The sequence below is a fragment of the Cannabis sativa genome, chromosome 9 (assembly GCF_029168945.1).
Source record: "Cannabis sativa cultivar Pink pepper isolate KNU-18-1 chromosome 9, ASM2916894v1, whole genome shotgun sequence".
Classification (NCBI taxonomy): domain Eukaryota; kingdom Viridiplantae; phylum Streptophyta; class Magnoliopsida; order Rosales; family Cannabaceae; genus Cannabis; species Cannabis sativa.
In genome coordinates this window covers 15,460,981-15,483,428 of record NC_083609.1, presented here as the reverse complement: position 1 = coordinate 15,483,428, position 22,448 = coordinate 15,460,981, and the positions used below count along the sequence as shown (strand labels likewise).

General features: G+C 32.8%; 2 protein-coding genes across 3 annotated transcripts; one reads left to right on the top strand and one right to left on the bottom strand.

Moving 5' to 3' along the window:
- Positions 1–1,003: 1,003 nt before the first annotated feature.
- LOC115722948 (uncharacterized) lies at positions 1,004–6,812 on the bottom strand. 2 transcript variants are annotated; one of them, XM_030652338.2, is made up of 8 exons: positions 6,738–6,812; positions 6,213–6,327; positions 5,278–5,344; positions 4,234–4,487; positions 3,807–3,923; positions 3,160–3,208; positions 1,450–2,341; positions 1,004–1,337 (listed from the first exon to the last, which is right to left on the bottom strand). In XM_030652338.2, exons 2-7 carry the CDS (start codon positions 6,303–6,305, stop codon positions 1,557–1,559), a joined length of 1,365 nt encoding a protein of 454 aa, XP_030508198.2. In that variant the 5' UTR covers positions 6,306–6,327; positions 6,738–6,812; the 3' UTR covers positions 1,004–1,337; positions 1,450–1,556. The 2 variants fall into 2 exon arrangements, with proteins under 2 accessions (XP_030508198.2, XP_060959603.1); XM_061103620.1 differs by having other exon boundaries at positions 6,213–6,328; positions 6,528–6,784.
- Positions 6,813–8,039: 1,227 nt separating this feature from the next.
- Positions 8,040–20,744, top strand: LOC133031262 (uncharacterized). The gene is made up of 7 exons (XM_061104726.1): positions 8,040–8,770; positions 8,858–9,806; positions 9,978–10,119; positions 10,231–10,501; positions 10,598–10,990; positions 11,111–11,697; positions 20,449–20,744. The coding sequence occupies exons 1-7, from the start codon at positions 8,040–8,042 to the stop codon at positions 20,742–20,744; spliced, it is 3,369 nt and encodes a 1,122-aa protein (XP_060960709.1).
- Positions 20,745–22,448: the final 1,704 nt, after the last annotated feature.

Genomic DNA, 22,448 nt, shown 5'->3' with positions numbered 1-22,448 from the left:
AAGCCACTTCTTCTTCACCTGGACCCACAAGACCTTAAGGTGGATGTGGTCGATGTGTGTGGTTTTTGGTCAACACCATCACACTAAGAATCTATTTATGATATTCCTTCTATGGAATAATTCCTACAACTCTAAATGAAAGCACTAAAAGGTCAACCAAGATTTTTGGAAACTATTAATTAGAGTTGTTTTAATGATTAAAAGAGATTTAATGCAAAGAATTTTTACGTGGTTTGGGCGTTAATGAACCGTAGTCCACAAATCACAACTATATATATATATATTAGTTCTTTACAGAGGGTGTTTACACTATTTTTTTTCGACCCATTTCTCAGAATATAGCTGGAGTGTTTATAACCCCATAAAAATGGTGAAAAGGTTACCATTGTCGTGAGTGTATGAGCATTACTTGCACAAGTTCCCAAATTTGGATAACAGGACAGTGCATAATCACATAATAATGGGTTTAAAGCCTTTGACACGTGTTTTCAAGATCACTCGCAAATGTTTTCTCCAAGTCACATTTAATGCATCCACTGTGACTTAGGTCCAGGGTCTAGCAACCGAACCTATGTATTTTATCCAACTCCTCGAGGTGGGTCGATTCCCTAGACTGGCAAGTGTGACTTGAGCTCTTGGAAGGGCTTCCCGGACATGACCAATAAGTCTCTGAGGATTATCTCAAGAGGTTTACCATAATTACTCCTGGTGCTTAGGTTTTCTTGCCATACGGCTTATCGTGACTTACCACAAGTGTTGGGATAAATTAAGGGCAACACTAAAATATTAACAAAAATGTTTATTTTGAATAATAGATTGAAAGCTCAATTCATATTAAAATATTAATAAAAATGATTTAAGTACGCTATACAATAATTAAAGGTAATCCCTAGGTACACTGCACACTAATTATTAAAGTGTAATTCATATTGTTTGATATAATTAAATACATGATTGCACATACTTTAAATCTAATGAAAAAGACTAATTCGCAAAACATCACCGATCTAATATGCTCTAAACGCAAGTAAAATTTCAAAATATAAAAAATGAAGACATACTTATACAGGAAATGAGAATGATTATATTTAGATTTTCAATACCCACACTGCTAGAAATTTAGCGTTACAGTTGAAGCAACTAAAGGTAAGGTATTAATATTATAAAAGCCCGAAATTGATGACATACAATAGGACTCAGAAGAATTTTACTTTTACTCAACAAAGAAGCTTAACACCAAGGTGAGCAAAATTCCTTCATTAACACTCGGTGGTCTGAATTTCTGATATTTGATCTGTTCAGCAAATCATCATTTGTAACGTCTTGTGATTGAATCTCTAACATAGAAAAGATTGATAATCAGTTCAAAATTTAACGCCAAGTGCATGTAGTGCTCAGTACCAACCCTAATACAATAGATGTTAAAGAGCATAAATAGTATAATCTTACCATCAATGAGCTCGATCATCCCCAGCAAGTCAGCAGAAGAGACATGAATCATTTTCTTCCCGAGCATCAAAAGCCACTTTCAAAACTCCCTAGTTTTTCTGAAAGATTCAGAACTCCTTAGTTAACTTGCAGTTGAGAGAAGCACATTTTGGTGAGGAGGAAGCATGGTGTGCCAAAAATTTCCACGAAGGACGTATATCTGATGATGGCATATCATTTTGTAAACTACTCTTCATCCATTTTACACAGTTAACAAGTTCTTCCAAGTTCACAATGGCAGCTTCCATTGTATTGGAAAACAACAAAGTTGGGGGAATGTTTCCATCAATTCTCATCTTCTTTGAGGAGCCACCATCATCAAATCTGTCTTTACCACTTGTAGTTCCGCCTATTTCGTCTGATGCATATTTAACATGTGAATTTGCATCATTATCAGAGCAATTAGTTCTCCCCAAGCCACTATCAGCTGTCGTATCTGAGTTCATATCTTTTCCTGGCAAATGCATATCATTAGCTATTATAGTAGACGGAAGTTGTGTTTCGGTTCCTTCCAACTGATCAGAAAGTGAATTCAATATAGGAGAAACATTAGTTCCCCTTACTCCATTTGGTGTAGATTTAGTATGTGAAATTAAATCATCATCAGCACAACCGATTTTCCCAATACCACCATTATTTGCCATATCTGAGTTCACATCTGTTACCGAAGTTTGCACCTCCTTTTCTGTTGTCAGAGACAAAGCACTCTTTTCGTTTTCTTCCAACTTATCAAAAGGTTGTGATGAGTTAGAAGAAGCATGAGAAACCAATGAAGATTGAGATGTTGCATCAACACCCAAAAGAGCAGCTGTATCTTCACTTGCAGAATGCGACAACAAGGTTGAACTTCTGCCTGAAAAACAAAACAAAGGAAACCATATAAGGTAAAAATGTCAAAAAACAAATCTGATCCACAGTATGTCTAGATTTGATAACAAACACATGATATTTCTTGTCCATTGCAAATTTTGATGAGTGATCAGTTTGCATATAGTGTTTCTGCCTCTATATTTCCCTAGCACCAAAAATACAATGAAAACAACCTGCAACAGTCACAACTGGATTGACACAGGTTTAGCTGAGGATGCAGGTTTTACAGCAGAATCATAACTCAGTTAGTCTTATTTTGTATACGTTGGTTTAGTATGACGTACTTATTACTGGTATTCTAGGATAGTAGGATGTTATATAGATGATTTCCTATTATCTTTTTATTAATACCTATTTTGTTTCCTATGTGAAAAAACACAATAACAATAATAATAACTGGTCTTTCAGAATTTAGACAAGTGTAGAGTGTGTGGTATCTTTTGTGGGCCTCTATATTTGACAGAAAACATTATAAGTAAATAAAATTCCAAAAATTAGATGTGGTAATTCAAATTTTTAGGCAATAGATCTAGCTTCCTCTAGGGCTAACATACCTCAGAGCCAAAAATAAAGAAAATTTAGACCTTAAAATTATGAACTCGCGTGAATATAGATCAGAAACAAATTCAAGTCGAAAACTATTAAACGTGTTACAGATTCTATTATCATCCCATTCATAAAATGGGAACTTTAGCAATCACACTCCTAGATCAAGAGGCCAGAAGTTAGTAATTTACAAGAGTGGCTGAATTACAAAGTTATAGAAGAGATATTAATAATGCACCCCCACTATTATCTTACCTTGATTGACAGGTTTAAGTATCCGAGCACAAGGATCATGTTTACTGTTCTGTAATCACCAAAAATGCGTAATAAATGTTTGTAAGTTCACAAATTATCTATAATGAATTAGTGGAACCACTAAAATGTGACAAGTAAAGATACAATTAAAACCTATATGAACCTATGCGTAATAAATGTTAAAAAGAATGTATAATAAATCAAAGAGATAAATGCCTGTAATATATGATTGAGGTAGAGCATTTTTCTCTATCTTTCAAGTCTATAAACTTAGTTTTTGAAAGTTCTTAATACAATATATGACCATAAAAAATTCATATTCCTCCAGTGGCCCTTGGTTTCTCTTCATAGGCCTTCTTCCAATTATACTTCGTGAGAATTTCAATTGTAATTAACATTCTTTCCCCGGAAATAGAACATGCATATAAAATGACCATACACATATATTATCGATGTCTTAGCTTTCATTATTTTTCTAGGCAACATTAATCAATGCACGCAATATATCTAGAGTTCCAAAAATAAAAGGCTGTTTTTCATCAAGTACAAGTACTAAAGATAATTATGTATCATAATTTAAGTAGTAAAATGTGCAAAGAAAACACATGTAGTGTAGATGCAATAAAACATAAGATTGAGAAAGGCACCAATGAAGTAGGAACAGTCCAGCCACATTTTGAAGACCAATCTAAAGATGGCCGCAGATCCTTGCAGAAAGCTTTGTAAGAATCCCCTTCACCTATGGGAGGCGGATGTAACTCTATCTACAAATGACAATAAATAAAGTAAAGATAAGCAAACAATTTTATTCCACATTGTAGAAATTCTGAACTCTATTATAATAAATAAACTCATGTTGCAGCCCTTTCCTACATTAAAAATTAAATAAGTAGAAGACATCCATTTCTGAAAGACATTTCACAGTGACTTCAAAAACCAACTTATATTGCAATGAAACACAGAAAGAGTAATATTACAAAGAAGAAACGAACAAATAGAATAGGTCAGCTGAATCAGCACACAAAATAGGTAGAAAATTCGAGTAAATAACACTAGCAGCTGAATATATAATACCTCAACCATATCATCCTCCAAGATTTGAATTACTCTTCCAGACCAATAACAACTATCAGTAAACCAATCAACTAAATCCCCAATCTTCCTGACATCCTTGAAAACAACTGCCACTTCTGAGATGGTATTGACATCAGGCATTTCACTTTCACGATATACTGTAGGAAAGGGTGGTCGCAGCATTATCTCCTTTTTCTGCTGTAACTTTCCAGTCTTAGTTGGGCACTTTTGATATAACAAAATTGACTCTGGAGCTGCAAATAAAAACAACAAATGACAAAGATTATGATATAACCACTTGAGTAGAACTCACTACCAAAAGCTAGCCTAAGAGAGGAGAAATCCTAACAAATTACAAATATAAAACATCTCATTCCTTGTAAATATGGTAATGTAAATATTAAAAACTCAAACAAAAATCCTCGTACATAATATAGAAAACACCTAAGCCAACTACCATTCTGCTCCATAAAAGTAACATTACAGCCTATAAAAATCAAGCACTGCTTAGAAACAAATACAAGTACAAAACCTACTAAAAATCATACATTCTATATAAATCAAATTCAAGTGCAAAAACCAAATAAAAATTGTGCATGGCTTCTTTTCTTTTCCTTCATTCGTTGGGAAATACAAGTGCATTGCTTCTGAAAATATAGAAAAATATACAACTAATAAAGACTCATGATGTTTAAGTAAGGTGAAAACTGTAACATGGTCATAAAAACTTCACATATCCTAGAGGCAACATACAAGCTTCTTTAGTCCATATAATTAGCATATACTTGAGAAAAATCTAGATGTACAGCCACAGAAACTTAAAAAGAAGTGGCTTATCTCATGCATAGTGTCTGTAAATCTAAACTAATCATTCAGATTGCATATAATCATGTATATCAGCAAAACCATTAGCTTTAAGTGATGTTTGAAAAGAATTATACAAACAAAATGAATATATGCCTATTCGTGACTGTGCTATACAGCTGTGAATGAATGGTTTCCTGATACAAAACAAAAGGACCATACATAACACTTCTACTTTACCTTCACCAGGAAAGTCAATATACTCTAACATGAACTTCTGTCTTTTTCCCTTTATATTATCCTTTATCTGAAAAATAAAATAAAATTAAGAACATGCTTAAATTTCGTGTCACAGAAACAATGAAAAAGAACATGAAAAACCAAAAAGCTTCCAATGTTCATTCAAATTAAGGTAAATATGTCCTCTTATAGTAATAATTGATTAAAAAATTGTTTAAAATGGTTAACTGCCTCTTTTCACAGAAGAGAAATGAACTCAAAAAGATTGTAGAGTATCCTCAAAAGTTGCATTACTTAACATCCTTTACTCCAATACTTATGTAGCCCAACATCATACACTTACACTAAAACACGATGCCCCAAAGATTAAAAAGAAAACATGCAATTTTTATTTTTATTTTTTTGAACTAAGCTCTTCGTCTAACTCTACAATATTATGGTACGAGGAAATCATAGCAATTGCTATGTAGGTAAGACTCGAACCTCGATCTTAGTTGGACCAAATCACATGCCTGAAGAAACATGCAATTTAACAGAAGAAAATCCAGTCAACCAATGTGATAAATAAGAAGGATCACAAAGAATATACTGACCCTCTACCATATGTTTTAGCAGCTTTACATCTCTTGCCCAACTAAAGAAGAGACTAACTAAATTATATAGCAAGTGATAAGGCAAGGATTTGGCCCTTCTTCATGTACATACTTGTCCTAAACTAGACATTTTATTCTTATATGATCAAATTTCAAATACTGTAGTTTTACAACCAAACTGTAATAACATAATGTGATACGAAAGAACTGCAGCAATGAATATGGAATCCTAACAACCCAGAAAACATAATGCAACCCACCACCACCGTTGATAGAGCCAGCAAACGAATATAGCAATGCAAACCCAAGAAGCCACACAAAATTTGAATTATATAATTTTACCTTGCAGCGGAACCACGCACCGCGAAAGCCCTCGCTAAATGATCTTGATTCGGCTGATGCACCCACTTTGAATGGTAAATCACGTACCGCCATGACAGTTAATCAATAATCAACACTGCAAAAAGAAAAAAAAAACAAATCCACATTTTTTTCTCAACAAACCACGTAGAGAAAGAAGATCAAGATTGATGAATTGAAAACACTTTTTATGTTTCTCATCAGAATCAACCGAAGCTGCTCCTTCCTCATCCATGGAAAAAAATAGTTAATTGAAAAATAGAATAAATAAAACCTGTGAAGTAACGTTCACTCAACATGACTCATTAAAAATGGGGGCGATACAGAGCTTTTGTCTTCGAAAATTAAAGAAATTATGAGGTTGAAGAGAACCCTAAAATCTAAAATGTATTTCGTAGAGGATGAAAGGGAGTGAAGTCAGTGTTAGTGACACCGTTGAATGCAAGTTTTCTTAATTTATGTTTAGAAATGGTAAAGAAGAAGGGAAGAACGAGAAAAGGAATGTACCTTTGTTTATTTCTTTGATTTATTTTGTTGTTGAGTTTCTATGATTTTCTTCTAGAGTTTCCATTTATATGGAAATCTTTGCTGTTATTATTCACCAAGACTTTAATATAATAAAAAAACTTAAATATATTTTTTTTTTTTGGAATTATCTCATATACTATTTTTTTTTACTTTTTTTTTTAATTTACGGTTTGGGTTTTTAAAGTAGTTACTTCCAATAATGTACGATTTTTTTGTTGCAATTTAGATTGCAGCGCTAGTTGCAATAAGGTGTCTATGTAGAATTTCGTAAAAATATATATAAAAAAAAAAGACTGTTTTGAAGTGTAAAAATAAAAAAACCCTATTTTTTTTATATGAAATAAACAAATTCTTAAAATTTAATTTTTTATTGTTATATTATTTAACTAGTAAACAATCCGCGCTTTGCGGCGGATGTTTAAAAAATTTTAAATTATATATGAAATAAATTATAACTTTTATTTAATGATAATTAAGTAATAAATTACTAATTTTTCATATAATTTTACTTTGACTTGTATGAAAATAGATATACAAATAGGCCGACTCGACCCGTATTTACCAAATCTCGCTTTTATAATAGAAACCTAGCGCGACCTTACCTCTAATTTGGGGTCAGACCTAACAAAACCAATAAACATAAATTGTTCATATAAACATAAAATCAAATTTTTAGATTGATCTTTTAAGTGTTTTTCTTTTTTTTTTTAGATAAAACAAAGTAATGAAAACACAACTATAATCTTCCTTTTGACTCAAAATAATAATATGTGAAGGAGCGAATAGTGAAGTTAACATCTGCAACTCAAAATATATTTTGAGAATATATGTAAATTAATCACTAAAAATAAATAACATAATTATAGAATGTTTAAAATATTATTGGGGAGTACACGTGCATTCCGTAGGCTCTCTCTGCTTGTGAAAAGTCATTGTCTTGATCTTCTTTTTTTGATTGAAACCAGGTTGCCGGTTGGTTCTGTAGATAGGGTTAGAAGTGGTCTTGGTTTTGACCATGGTTTTGAGGTCCCTGGGAAGTATTTTTTTTTTGTGGGGGGGGGGGGGGGGGGGGGGGGACTTTTACTTTTGTGGAAGGACAATCTTTTTGTTAATATTATTAACTTCTCTTGTAATCATATTGACTGTACTATCAGTTTTAATGATAATGAAGGTTTTCATTTTACTTGCTTTTATGGTTCCCCTATTTCTTCTCAAAGACATTTTACTTGGGCTTTATTAGATAAACTTTTTTATAATGCTCCAACTTTTCCTTGGCTTATAATGGGTGACTTTAATAGCTTTTTATCCTATGATGACAAAGAGGGTAGTACTTATTATGATAATAGGGATATGGATGCTTTTTCTAATTTCCTTGCTAAGTTTCATCTTTCTCCTTTGCCTTTTGTGGGAAATAAATTTACTTGGAAAAATAGTTCTGTTAGGGAACATCTTGATTGGGCTATTATCTCAGATTCTTGGAGTGATCTTTTTCCTGATGATGTTTTGCATCACCTTCCTTTTTTTGGCTCTGATCATCGGGCTTTGAAGCTTATCCTTACGGATGATAGCTTTAATTCTTCTTCTAGGCATAGTAGAAGATTTCTTTTTGAGAATGTTTGGCTGGAGAATCCTGAATTTTTTTCTTTAGTCAAGGACACTTGGGATTGTGGTCTTTCTAGCCAGAGCCCTCGGAGTTCTTTTCAAAGTTTTTTGTTTAAGCAGGATCTGTGTATTTCTGCTCTTCAGACCTGGAATAAAAATACGAATCTCTCCCTCAAATCTCGTATATCTGACCTTCAGCGTGAAATTGCTCGAATTCAGGATATTCCTTGTTCTGATCAGGATAACCGTTTCCGACTTCAATGTCTTCAGTCTCAGCTTTATGCTCTCCTTTATAAGGAAGAGATTTGTTGGAGGCAGAGATCTAGAACTCATTGGTTGAAAGCTGGTGATAAAAATACTAAGTTTTTCCATCGTTTTGCCTCTAAACGTAAAAAGAATAACACCATCAAGTTTCTTAAAGATGATAATCAAAATATTGTTTCTGATCATAATACCATGGGTAATCTGGTAGTTTCCTATTTTTCTGATTTGTTTAGTTCTCCTGGTAGTGATGCTGATGCTGTTAATCTTATTCTTGATTGTTTGGGTCCTCCATTGGATGACTCTGATTCTGCTTTTTTGGATGCTCCTTTTTCTACCAAAGAAGTAAGGATAGCTCTGTTTAACCTCTCTGGAGACAAGGCCCCTGGTTTGGATGGGCTCAATGCTTATTTTTATCAAAAGAACCGGTCCACTCTTGGGGTTGACTTTGCCAAGGCTGTTCTTTCTTGTCTTAATGAGGGAATTGATTTTTCTGTTGTAAATACTACTCTTATTTCTCTAATTCCTAAAAAACAGAATGCCCATACTCTTAAGGATTTTAGACCTATAAGTCTTTGTTCTACCTTTTATAAGGTTATCTCCAAGGTTTTAGCTAATCGTTTAAATGTTGTTTTGGATAAAGTTATTTCCCCTTATCAAAGTGCTTTTGTCTCTGGTCGTGTCATTTTTGATAATATTATTATTGCTCAGGAGATTATTCATGCTATCAATTCTAGGAAAAATGGGAAGCTAGGGTGGGTTGCTCTTAAATTGGACATGTCAAAAGCTTTTGACCGGGTTGATTGGCATTATCTGGAGAGTGTCATGTTTCATTTCAATTTTCCCCCTAGATTTGTCTCTCTTATTATGAAATGTATTACTACTACTTCTCTTTCTTTTTTGATTAATGGTTCTGTCTGTGGTTCCCTTAAGCCTTCCAGGGGTCTTAGGCAGGGGGATCCACTTTCCCCTTATCTCTTTATTCTTTGTGCTGAGGGACATTCTGCTCTTTTGCGGGCAAAACAAGATATTGGTCTGCTTAAGGGTATTGCTATTTCTCGAACTGCCCCATCTCTTTCCCATCTATTTTTTGCTGATGATAGCCTTATTTTTTGTACTGCCAATAGAGCTTCATGTTTAGCTCTTCAAGAGGCTTTTGATGTTTATTCTAAGGCTTCGGGTCAGGTTATTAATTTTTCTAAGTCTTCTATTCTGTTCTCGCCTAATACTCTGTCTGATATTCGTACTACTTTCTTTAATGCTTTTAATCTTGAGGATCGACCTTTCATATGTAAATATTTAGGACTCCCTCAATGTTTATCTAGATCTAAGTATCATTCTTTTGCTTTCTTGAAGGATAGGGCTAATTCTGTGCTTCGAGGGTGGTCGGTTAAATGTTTTTCTAGGGCTGGTAAAGAGGTTTTATTGAAGGCAGTCATTCAAGCTATTCCAGCTTATGCCATGGCTTGTTTCTGTTTGCCTGTCAAATTGTGCAAGGGTATTGAAGCTGTGATGGCCAGATTCTAGTGGGGTTTAGTTGGAAATTCTCATAAGATTCATTGGAAGTCTTGGAAATCTTTATGTAAATCAAAGTTTATGGGGGGGCTAGGATTTAGATCTCTTGTTCATTTTAATCAAGCCATGCTTGCTAAGCAAGCTTGGCGAATCTTTAAAAATCCTTCCTCTCTCCTTGCTCAAGTCCTTCATGCCAGATATTTTCCTCGTAGTACTTTTCTTCAGGCTAATCCTGGTCACAATCCTTCCTTCTCTTGGAGGAGTATTTTATGGGGTAGGGAGTTGTTAAATTCTGGTCTCTTATGGAAGATTGGTAATGGTAGTGATATTCGAACCATTGAGGACCATTGGCTTCCTAATAATAGGTTTAAATTCTTTTCTTCTGATAATTTTCCTCCTTCATCTTTTTTGTCTTATTTTATAACTGATTCTGGGGATTGAGATATTGCTAAACTTGCCAGTTGTTTTTCTGCTCCTTTGGTTGATGAGATTCTTAGTGTTCCTATGTTAGGTGAGTTTGGCAAAGATGATATTATATGGGGTCATCATAGTTCTGGGGAGTTTACGGTTAAGTCTGCTAATCATCTTACTTTTTCCTCTCAAGATCTTCCCTCTTCCTCTTCTTTCTCTTCTTCAAAAAAGTTTTGGTCAAAAGTTTGGAATTCTAAAATTCCCCCAAAAGTCAAAGTTTTTATTTGGAGAATGCTTTCCAGTGCTCTTCATGTTTCTTTCTCTCTAAATAAAAGATGTGTTATTGATTCTCCTTTATGTCCTTTATGTAAAATTCATCCTGAGACGGTTAAGCATGCTTTACTAGATTGTTCCAGATCAAGGAAAGCTTGGAAGTCTTCAAGGTTTGTCTCCTATTATAAACACCTTAATATGTATGATTTCTTTTGTAGTATATCTCAGGATTTGGATAGAGATTATTTCTGTATTTTGTCTTGTTTTTTATGGGCTCTTTGGAATCAAAGGAATAACATTTTTCATCATAAGCTGATTAATCAAACTTTGGATGTTTATGATTGGAGTGTCACTTTTTTCTTCAAGTATTTAGATTCACAGCAGGTTCAGGTGCTTCCTTGTGCTTCAAATTTGGATCAGACAACTTTGCAGCAGCTTCCATCTGAAGGAGATTTCCAGATTTTCACTGATGCAGCCATTGATCTGAATAGACAGAAGTATAGCATTGGGGTTGTTGTTATTAATCATTCCGGTCAGGTGGTAGCAGGATTGGCTAAGCCTTTTTCAGGATGTGTTTCACCGATGGTAGCTGAGGCTAAAGCAGTGGTGCATGCTTTGCAATGGGTCTATTCTATCTTCCTGCCTGTGGATGTTTTGAAAACAGATTGCAAATCTATTGTTGATAAAGTTCACTCCAACACTCAGGGTTATAGTTCTGTTGATGATTTAACTGTTTGTATTAAGAACTTATTATCTCTTCGCCCATCTTTACGGCTGGCTCATGTTAATAGGGAGTTTAATACTATTGCTCATAGGGTTGCAAAGTGGGGTATTGGGCTTGATAGTGAGTTCCTCTGGAATGGCTCTTTGCCTTTCAGTTAGTCTTGTATTCTGGTGTTTTTGTTTACAAGACTTTATCTTCAAATATATATATATATTTATATATATTATTGGAAAGAATACTTTGAAGCAACACACAAATACACCATATTTAATGTAGATCAATAATAAAACAATTTAGATACTGAGAGATATATATTTTGAATAATAAAAGAGTTTAGAATTTTTTTTTAAGAGAATTAGTTAATATTAAAAAGAAAAAGAAAAGTAATTAAGATTCATTATCAACATAAAGTGTCAAGTTCTTAGATTAAACTAACCTCCAAAAAAAAAAAAGAAGTATGTGAATGAATTATATACTTTCATCATCGATAAGCATAAAAGAAAAAAAAAATATTAAAGTTAAAGGAAAGGAAATAAAAATACAGTGAATTATCAAAAGAAAAATATGGTAAACTATAAAGGAAAAGAAAGGAAATATTCATCCATGGAAATTTAAATAAAAAGTTGGAGCTGAAATAATTTAAAGAGAAGAAATAAGGTAAAAGAATGAAGTGATTATGCATAAATATATAGATAAATTAAGTAGGTGTTTTTAAAATTGGTTAGAAAATAAATAGATTTTTTTATTTTTTAAATTATTATTAATTAATAATTTGAAAAGGTATGAATAAAAAATTACTAAATATATATATGGCAGTATAAATTACACAATTAATTATCACGATAAATATTTTATTGTATTTTTCTTTATTTCATTAACTTATTCTATTAAAATAAATTGGTAAAAAAAAAATTATTTATTCTCTCATTTTCTCTTCATTTTCTTCTTTTTATTCATAATAATTTTATAATATGTTATGCCAGTTTGACATAGTTTTTGAAAAAATTAAAAGCTAAAGCTGGTACAACCCAATTTTTATAAAAAGCTATTTTGAACATGTAGATATTTTTTATTATTATTAATTAAAATTATCTTGATAAAAAATGTTGTATTGATAAATAATTTTCCTTTCAATCATACACATATTTCTCAATCATTTTAAAAAAAAATTCTATCATATAGTTTTTTTGAAACAATTTTTTTTCTATCATTAAATCTTTTCATATAAAGTAGTTAAATTAGATTATTACAATATAATTTAAGTTTTAATTTTAAGTTATCGGTTATTTGAGTTATAAAGTTATTGATGTTTTTTAAGTTATAATAGTTATTTTAATGATTGAGTTAGTGCTCGTGGATCTACTTTAGACACTAATTGCATTTGACAGGATAATGAAAACATTATTGTCCCTTCAACATTTTAGAAAAATGATAGCGAGTTTTTATAACAAATTGCATGTCGCTGATGATGACAATAGATTGCAGTTTGTTACAAAGATTTTACAACTATGATTACTTTTACTATTAGAGTTCCCGCACAAATGATTTTAAGATCATTATTAGAAGTTTTTACAAGTTTGTTAGTCAGATTTCTAAGAGTGTCCCTAATCTGTGTTTCTCGTGGATTAGTTATGCATGCTCTTCGGATGAATGATTAACTTGTTTGGCTAGATTTGAATATTCTTATTTTTGTTGGGTGTATAGTATTATTTTGATTATCCTCGCAAGAATAATATTTATTTGATGAACATAAGATGTATAGGATTCGTAACTAGCCTGTATGGCGTTATTATATTTTTATTGAATTTATTCATTGCAAAAAAATATATTTAAAATAAATTAATTTTAATAAAATAAATAATAATTGAATCTCTTATTTTTCTTAAAAAAAAAATTTACAGTTTATTTTAATATTAAGAAACCATATCAACTTCAGATTTTTCTTATATACTTAGATTTTCAAATTTTTTTTATTTACATTTGATAAAATATAATATAAAAATATTAGATTTATTTTTTATCAAATGCATATAAATTTAAACTTAAAAAAGAATTAAAAATATGTAGAAAATAAAAAATGTTATATAAAATAAGTTTTTATATATTTGTGATTATAATAAACAAAATTATAACATTATCATTATTATTATAATAAATCTTAACAACTCACAGTACTTTGAAATTTATAATTTACCAAACACTTAGTTAAGTTTTTTTCCACAATTCTTCTGCAATTACTTTTTCTCACCGTACAGCTACAGCTGCTTTTTCCCACAGCATAAATGTGCCAAACTAGCCCTCTGTCATATTGTTTGTTGATTTCTTGAATTGTTTTAAAGTCACGATACATTAAATATATATTTATATATACAATCATTTGACTTAAATAATGTCAATAACCTTTTTGTATTTTTCTTCTTTGTTATCTATATATTATATTTGTGTATATATTTTTATTCTCACATGTTAATTCTTGAATTCATATGTATATGTGTATTAAGTGCTCTTATTATTTATGTTGACACTGAAAATTGGCCAACACTAGCTCACTAGATTGACGAGATAAATAATGAGTTAAGTAAATATTAAAGAGTGACACACATAATTTATACTCTTCATGTCGCGATGGTAATAGAGCTACATCTATTTCAAGTTTTTATTTTTTTAAGAGGATTACAAGAGAATTGACTAAGAAAAAAACTCAAATTTATAGAGAAAAAAAGTACAGAGAGATGCTATAATCTTATAGGGACTTAGTAAAATGTAAAAATGAGCCAATAGAGCTATCTTTTTATAGGCAACGAGGTCCATTAAAATGATAATAAATAATACAAAAAATATATAAAAAAAATTACTCTAGGCTAATTTGGACCACTGATAACGATCTAATGGCTAAATTAACTTAAGATAATAATCGTCAATTTTCAGAGCTCGAATTGTGTCTGTTGGATCGTTTTCGGGTAATTTGTAGAAATAACTACACTTGTCTTGAGGAGGAAATTTAGACTTGAAATCTTCAGAATTGCGATATGAGTGTGAGACATGTCTTGAATTATCTTAAAAAGAGCTTTCGAATGCAACTAGAGTTGCATCAATCAGATCAATATTGAGTGAGTTATAGCCATTTTACTAAGGGCGGGTCTGCAACCAGTGTCCAAGTTGACATCTAGAGCCCAGTTGACATCTAGCGCCGAGGTTGACATTCTTATGTCAACATAGATGTTGTATTGAGTGGGAAAACGTGTCTGACTTGTTTTTTATGCTTTAGTTATATATTGAGATTACTTAGTCAATTTCATAGATCTGGTATAGTTTTTCACAAGTTCTCAAAGATGTCACTTTTTCACAAAATCAAGTAGACTCAAAACATCCTGATTTGCAGCTAATTTGTCGATATTCCACTTTACCAAAAATGTGAAATATCAAGGTCTGAATTTGACTTGTCACAAGTCGTATATCTCATTTATTATAAAAAAAAATTGCCAAATGCTCAAGACGAAACCCGAATCTGATAAGCAGAACCCAGTGCACTAGGCTACATGTCAACCTGGGCTGGTGCGCTAAGTGCTCTTTGGAGAGCTTCTCACAGCTTGTTTTGATACTTCTATGGTATTCGAGACTGCTAGTGAGGTCTCCTACCTTCTTTTTGACCAAAATAACAAGAATACTCAGAGTAGAATTTGTGTTTGAGGAGAAAAAACATGTGAACCGTGTTGTATGTAAACTTGGGCACAAGGCCTAACACCCATGTCAATTTGAGCATTGGGGCCCCGTTTTAGCCCTTAAATGATCTCGTTTGCTCCTCGAGAGCACTTGTATCTTTGTTATTTCTATAAATGAAAAAGATTCCTGGGATACTTCTAAAAAAATACTTAAAACTGGCCCAAGTTGACAAAACGTCAATCTGGGCGCTGGGACCAGGCACCAGGTAAACATGGATGTTGGGTCCCGATTTTAACCACCAGATGAATATGTTTGACTCCCCAAAACACTCATAACTTAATTTTTGTTAAAAATGGGGAATATTCCTGAAAGACTTCTCAAGAATAATGTTTGGAAATTGGCACAAAGTCAACCTGGGCGATGGGTCCCACTTTCGACTCCTAGATGGCTTGTTTATTTTCCAAAAGCACGGGTACCTTAATTTTTGGTGAAAACAAAGAATATGGACATAACACTTTGTCATAATTACTGTTGGAAATGGCCTAGATTGACAATATGTCAACCTAGGTGCTGGGTGTTGGGTTTTATGCCCTAAATAAAACTCATTTCAATATAATCAAATTACTTATTAATATAGATCATAAATAACATTTAATGTTGCATGGTTCACATGATTTATTTCATGATTATATGTACATAATGTATAAATTCATCTGAAACCCTTTTCACATACCTGATCCTGTTTATTGTGTTGTCAACACATTGGAAAGTAAACATGACTATGTGAATAAAGTTTCCTAGATTTATCAGACACAGGATTTTACTGATATGATAATCTACAACAGAGTTTACTTGCATTTGGAGAAATGCTATGTTCTTTCCAGAGCATTGGTTAAAGTAAAGCTCAGGTTGGATGCATGGAGTATGCATCGGAAGGGACCGATATTGAACTTTGACTTAGATTCATTAAACTTACCGTAATATCTATTCAAGTCAATATCGCCTAGTTGATCCTAGATCAAATGATCTTAATCCTATTATGATTAGGCTCAATCTCGAAAGGCTATTCGTGTTCTTTGATTTGTTAGTTAAGCCTACTTTTAGGTCAGGGTGATACGTACATTTTGGGAACACGGTAGTGCAATTGAGTGGGACCGCTATCATAAACATGGAATCTATAGCTTCTATCTGGCGAATAGTAAGTAAAGGATGATCTCCTTCGAGCTTGACCAAACGAAAATAAATGGTGGAGATCTCATTTCACATAAGCTGAAATATCATTTATACGGGGTTAAGTGTTTTAAGAATTAAATACATTGTAGGGTGTAACGGTAATCTAATCCCTTTACAGTGTAGATCATTCATATGGAGGATCATTGATCAAATTAAGATTATAACAATGGATAACTAATGATGTGTCTATATGGTGGAACATATAGAGCATTCTATATACTGAGAGTGCAATTCTAAGTTCTATGCGTGGGTTCAACGAAGAATTAATAAGTTAGTGAATTTTAGTAATAAATTCTTGATCTACTTATTGGAAGCTCGGTTATATAGACCCATGGTCCCCGCACTAGTTGAGATAATATTGCTTGTAAGACTCATATAATTGGTTTTGATTAATCAATTATAACTCTCAATTTAGACTATGTCTATTTGTGAATTTTTCACTAAGTAAGAGCAAAATTGTAAAGAAAGAGTTTTAGGGGCATATTTGTTAATTATGATACTTTGTATGGTTCAATTAATAAATATGATAAGTGACAATATTATTTAATAATTATTTATAGTTATTAAATAGTTAGAATTGGCATTTAAATGGTTAAATTAGAAAATTGGCGTTTTTGAGAAAATCAGATGCAGAAAAGATAAAACTGCAAAATTGCAAAAAGTGAGGCCCAAATCTACCTTGCATGGCCGGCCACTTTTGTAGGGTTTTCCCTCTGATATTTTCATTATTTTAATGCCAAATAATTCAAACCTAACCCTAGTGGAATGTTATAAATAGATAGTGAAGGCTTCAGGAAAATAACACACTTTTCTTCTGACTTTTCATTCAGAAAAATCTGAGCCTTCTCTCTCCCTATCTTTGGCCGACCCCACTCTCTCTCTCTTCTTCCTTGAATTTCGAAATTCTTAGTGTGAGAGTAGTGCCCACACACAGCAAGTGATACCTCAATCATAGTGAGGAAGATCGTGAAGAAAGACTTTCAACAAGAAGGAGTTTCAACACTAAAGAATCAGAGAAAAAGATCCAGGTTCAGATATTGATAATGCTCTGCTACAGAAAGGAATCAAGGGCTAGATATCTGAACGAAAGGAGTCATTATATTCCGCTGCACCGAATGTAAGGTTTACTAAACTTTATATGTGTTTATTTCATCGTTTTAGAAAGTTCATATTTAGGGTGTTAATCAACATACTTGTGAGTAGATCTAAGATCCTGGTAAAATAATTTCCAACACTGGGACCGAGCACTAGGTCAACTTGGGTGTTGGATCCTAGCTTTTGCCTCTAGGTTAGTCAAATTCTTTCCTGAAAGCATTTCTTTCCTCATTTTGGATGAAGATAAATGAAATTCTTGGGAAACATCTTCAGTATTGTGGTTCAAAGCGCCATAAGTTAAGAACATGTCAACTTGGGTGCTGGGTGCATCACCAAGTGGCTCGGGCACTGGGTGCCTAGGTGCTCCGAACATGAAGTATTCTAATTTTGATTTTGGTGTCTCTAGTATGTTTGTGACAGGTTTTATTTATGTATGAGTATAAATTTTGAGCCATTTGCACTAAGACGGACCCAAAAATTGAAACCCTAGCTCGGGATGTCAACCTGGGCACTGGGTAAAACCCTAGGCACCCTGGTTGACTTTTTGAGAGGCTATTTTTTAAGTTCTCAGGCTTTAGACTTGGAGTCTTCTTGACTTTTTTTTTCAGAATACTAAAGGATGGTGACTTAAAAACAACTTGGGGAGATCCAAATACCCATTCTGGAACCCCTAAAGTCAACTTGGGCGCAGGGCTAGGGACCCTTCTCATAGTTGAATGCTATGACTCGTAACACTTAACTCCATGAATGTTTTCCTTCTTACCATTTATCCACGTCATGAGGGATAGTTTTCGTGTAAACATTTGCCCCCAAGTCTGCTTTACACATGTGCAAGGCTGACTTCATCACACATACTAAGTTTGTTTCTTGTGAAACTACCAGGTGGACATCAATTTTTATTTCTAGCAATTGTTTTCTAGTTGTCTTAAGTGATACCCTTTTATTTGGAGACTTTAGAAATATTTCAATTCAACACCAACTTTAATCTTTGGCTATTGTCTTAACATTGATTCCCGTGTCACACTGTGTGTTTAAGTAAATATAGTGTTGGATATATTTTACCATGATCTAGATTTACTACCATGTATGTTTCATTAAAATCCTAATATGAATTCTAAAACAATGAAATAAACACATATAAAGTTTAGTAAACCTTACATTGGGTGCAGCGGAATATAATGACTCCTTCCATTCAGATATCTAGCCCTTGATTCCTTTCTGTAGCAGAGCATTATCAATATCTGAACCTGGATCTCTTTCTCTCCTTCCTTTGATGCTGAATCTCCTTCTTGTTGGTTGATTTTCCACAGTCTTACACACTGTGATTGAGATACCACTTGATGTGTGTGGGCACTCACTCATTCACTCAAGGATTTCGAAATTTAGAGAAGAAAAGAGAAGGGAAGAGGTTCGACCTATAGAGAAAAGATAGAGGCTCAGTTTTCATCTCACAGAAGTTCAAGTGTGAATGAGAGCCATCACTATCTATTTATAGGTAACCACCTAGGTTTAAGTTAGAATTATTTGGCATTAAAATAATGAAAAAATAAATGATAAAACCCTATAAGTGTGGCCGGCCATGGGCCTTGGATAATGGGCCTCAGTTATGCAATTTTGCTGTTTTATCATTTCTGCATCTCATTTTCTCAAAAACGCCAATTTTCAAATTCAACCATTTAAATGCCAATTCTAATTATTTAATAACTAAAAATTAATTATTAAATAATATTGTCATTTAATATATTTATTAATTAGACATATAAAGTCTCTTAATTAATAAATAAACCTAGAATTCTTTTTTCTTTACAATTTCGCCCTTGCTTAGTGAAAATTCATAAACTAGACATAGTCTAACTTTAGAATTATAATTGATTAATCAAAATCAATTAACTGAGTCTTACAAGCAGTATGGTCTCAACTAGTATGGGGACCATGGGTCTATATATCCGAGCCTCCAATAAGTAGAGCAAGAATTTATATCTTAAATTCACTGACTTATTAATTCTTCATTGAATCCACGCATAGAACTTAGAATTGCACTCTCAGTATATAGAATGCTCTATATGTTCCACGATATAGACAAGTCATTAGTTATCCATTGTTATAACCCTAATGTGATCAATGATCCTCTATATAGATGATTTACACTGTAAAGGGATTAAATTACCGTAACACCCTACAATGTATTTTATCCTTAAAACACTTAACCCTGTATAAATGATATTTCAACTAAGTGAAATGAGATCTCCACCATTTATTTTCGTTTGGTTAAGCTCGAAGGAAATCATCCTTTACTTTCTATTCGCCAGATAGAAGCTATAGATTCCATATTTATGTTAGCGCTCCCACTCAATTGCACTACCGTGTTCCCAAAATGTACGTATCACCCTGACCCAAAAGTAGGCTTAACTAACAAATCAAAGAACACGAATAACACTCTTGAGATTGAACCTAATCATATCAGGATTAAGATCATTTGATCTAGGATCAACAGGTGATATTGAATTGAATAGATATTACGGTAAATTCTAATATATCTAATCAAAGTTCAATATCGGTCCCTTGCGATGTATACTCCATACATCCGATGCTGGTAAACTTTGCCAATGTCCTGGAAAGGACATAACACTTATCCAAGGTGTAAGAATACCTATCGCTGATTATACCATGTCAGTCTAAATACAGTGTTCTGACAAATCAGGGAATAAACTTTCGAACATATAATTAAGATTATATTCCACTGTGTTGACAACACTATAATCATTAACAAATTGATATGTTCTGGACTCAAATAGAATTCATACATTATGTAAATAATCATGAAATAAATCATGTGAACCATGCAACATAAAATTTTATTTCTAATCTCTATTAATAAGTAAATCTGATTATATTGAAATGAGTTTTATTTAGGGCATAAAACCCAACATATAGATGCAGTCTTTGTTCCCTCTGAGATAACAGATTTGGAGGTCTTCAACGTTCTCTCAGCTGCATTCACAGTAGAGGTAGTCTTGTTCATCTCCTCAATTTTACCACAGAAGAAGCCTTCTTCATCTCTCCAGTTTTACAATGGAAGAGGCCTTCATCATCCCCTTTGCTTCACAGCAGAGGAGGCCTTCATCATCTCATCAGCTTCACATTGGAGGAGGCCTTTGTCATCTCCTCGGCTTAACAACAGAGGAGATTCAACATCTCCTCAACTTTAAAATAGGGGAGGCCTTCTTGGTGACTATCAACAAAGTGTTGTAGTAGTTGTTGGCCATTCTTTGGTCAATTGAGATGTGAAGAACTCCCAAATTAATATATCCAAGATGGGGTCCTCATCTTGGGTGCACCTTGAACCAATCATAGGTGTGGTCTCCATTTTTTCCTTGTTCATAACCATAATGTTATTTGTCGTCCCTTTGGTTGTATTCACAACGAAAAAGGCCTGCTCGAGCCCATCTTGAGAAACAAAAGAGGAATATATTTTTATGGAGGCATTCGATGTTGATTCTTCTTCACTTTCGTGATCAATTTGTTGGGAATTTATTTTACCAGGATCTTAGATCTACTCACAAGTATGTTTATTAACATCCTAAATATGAACTTTCTAAAACGATAAATTAAACACATATAAAGTTAAGAAAACCTTACATTGATGCAGCGGAATAAATGTCTCCTTCCACTCAGATCTCTAACCCTTGATTCCTTTCTGTAGCAGAGTATAATCAAGATCTGAGCCCGAATGTCCTTCTTCTTCAAGTTTTGATCCTTCACAGTCTTCCAATCTATGATTGAGTTACTGCTTGCTGTGTGTTGGCACTTACTCTTTCACTAGGGTCACGAAAAAGATGAAGGGAAAAGAGAGAGAGGTATTTCGGCCAAGGTAGAAAGTGAGGAAGGTTCAGTTTTTCTGAAGAGAGAAATTTCTGTTAGAAAGCTAATGAAAAGCATGTTATGAGACTGAGCCATCACTTTCTATTTATAGGCAACTACTAGGTTTAGGTTAGGATTTATTTGGCATTAAAATAATGAAAATATTAATTTGAAAAAATCTATTTAAGTGGCCGGCCATATGGTGTTATTGGGCCTCACTTAATTTTGCAATTTTATCAAATTTTATCTCTATTTTCTCAAAAATGCTAATTTTCCGATTCTAACCTTTTAAATGCCAAAACTAATTATTTAATAACTAAAATAGATTATTAAATAATATTGTCATTTAATTTAATTATTAATTAGACATATAAAGTCCATTAATAAATAAATAAACCTAGAAAACTCTTTTCCTTACAATTTCACCCCTGTTTAGTGAAAATTCATAAAATTAGATATAGTCTAACTTTAGAATTATAATTGATCAATCACGAATCAATTAATGAGTCTTACAAGCAGAATGTTCTCAACTAGAATGGGGACCATGGATCTATATGCTCAGCTTCCAATAAGTGAACCAAATTTACCAAGTAAATTCCTACTTATTAATTCTTCGTTGAATCCACTCTTAGAACTTAGAATTGCACTCTCAGACTTATATAGAGCATATTGTATGTTTCACGATACCAATATACTATCTCATTTAACCATTGTTATAATCTTATTGTGATTTAAAGATCCTCTATATAGATGATTTACATCGAGATGGGATTTCTTTACCGTTCTCACCCCTCAATGTATTTTGCCCCTTAAAACACTTAGCTACCTGTAAATGGTGTTTAGTGATCTAATAATTAGTCAGTTAAACAAGAGCTCATCCATTTACTTCTATTTGCTAAGCTCGAAGGGAATCATCACTTAACTTCTATACACCAGTAGAAGCTATAGATTCCATATTTATGTTCAGCACTCCCACTCAATCATACTATCATGTTCCCAAAATATACGTATCACCCTGACCCAAAAGTAGGCTTAACTAATAAATCAAAGAA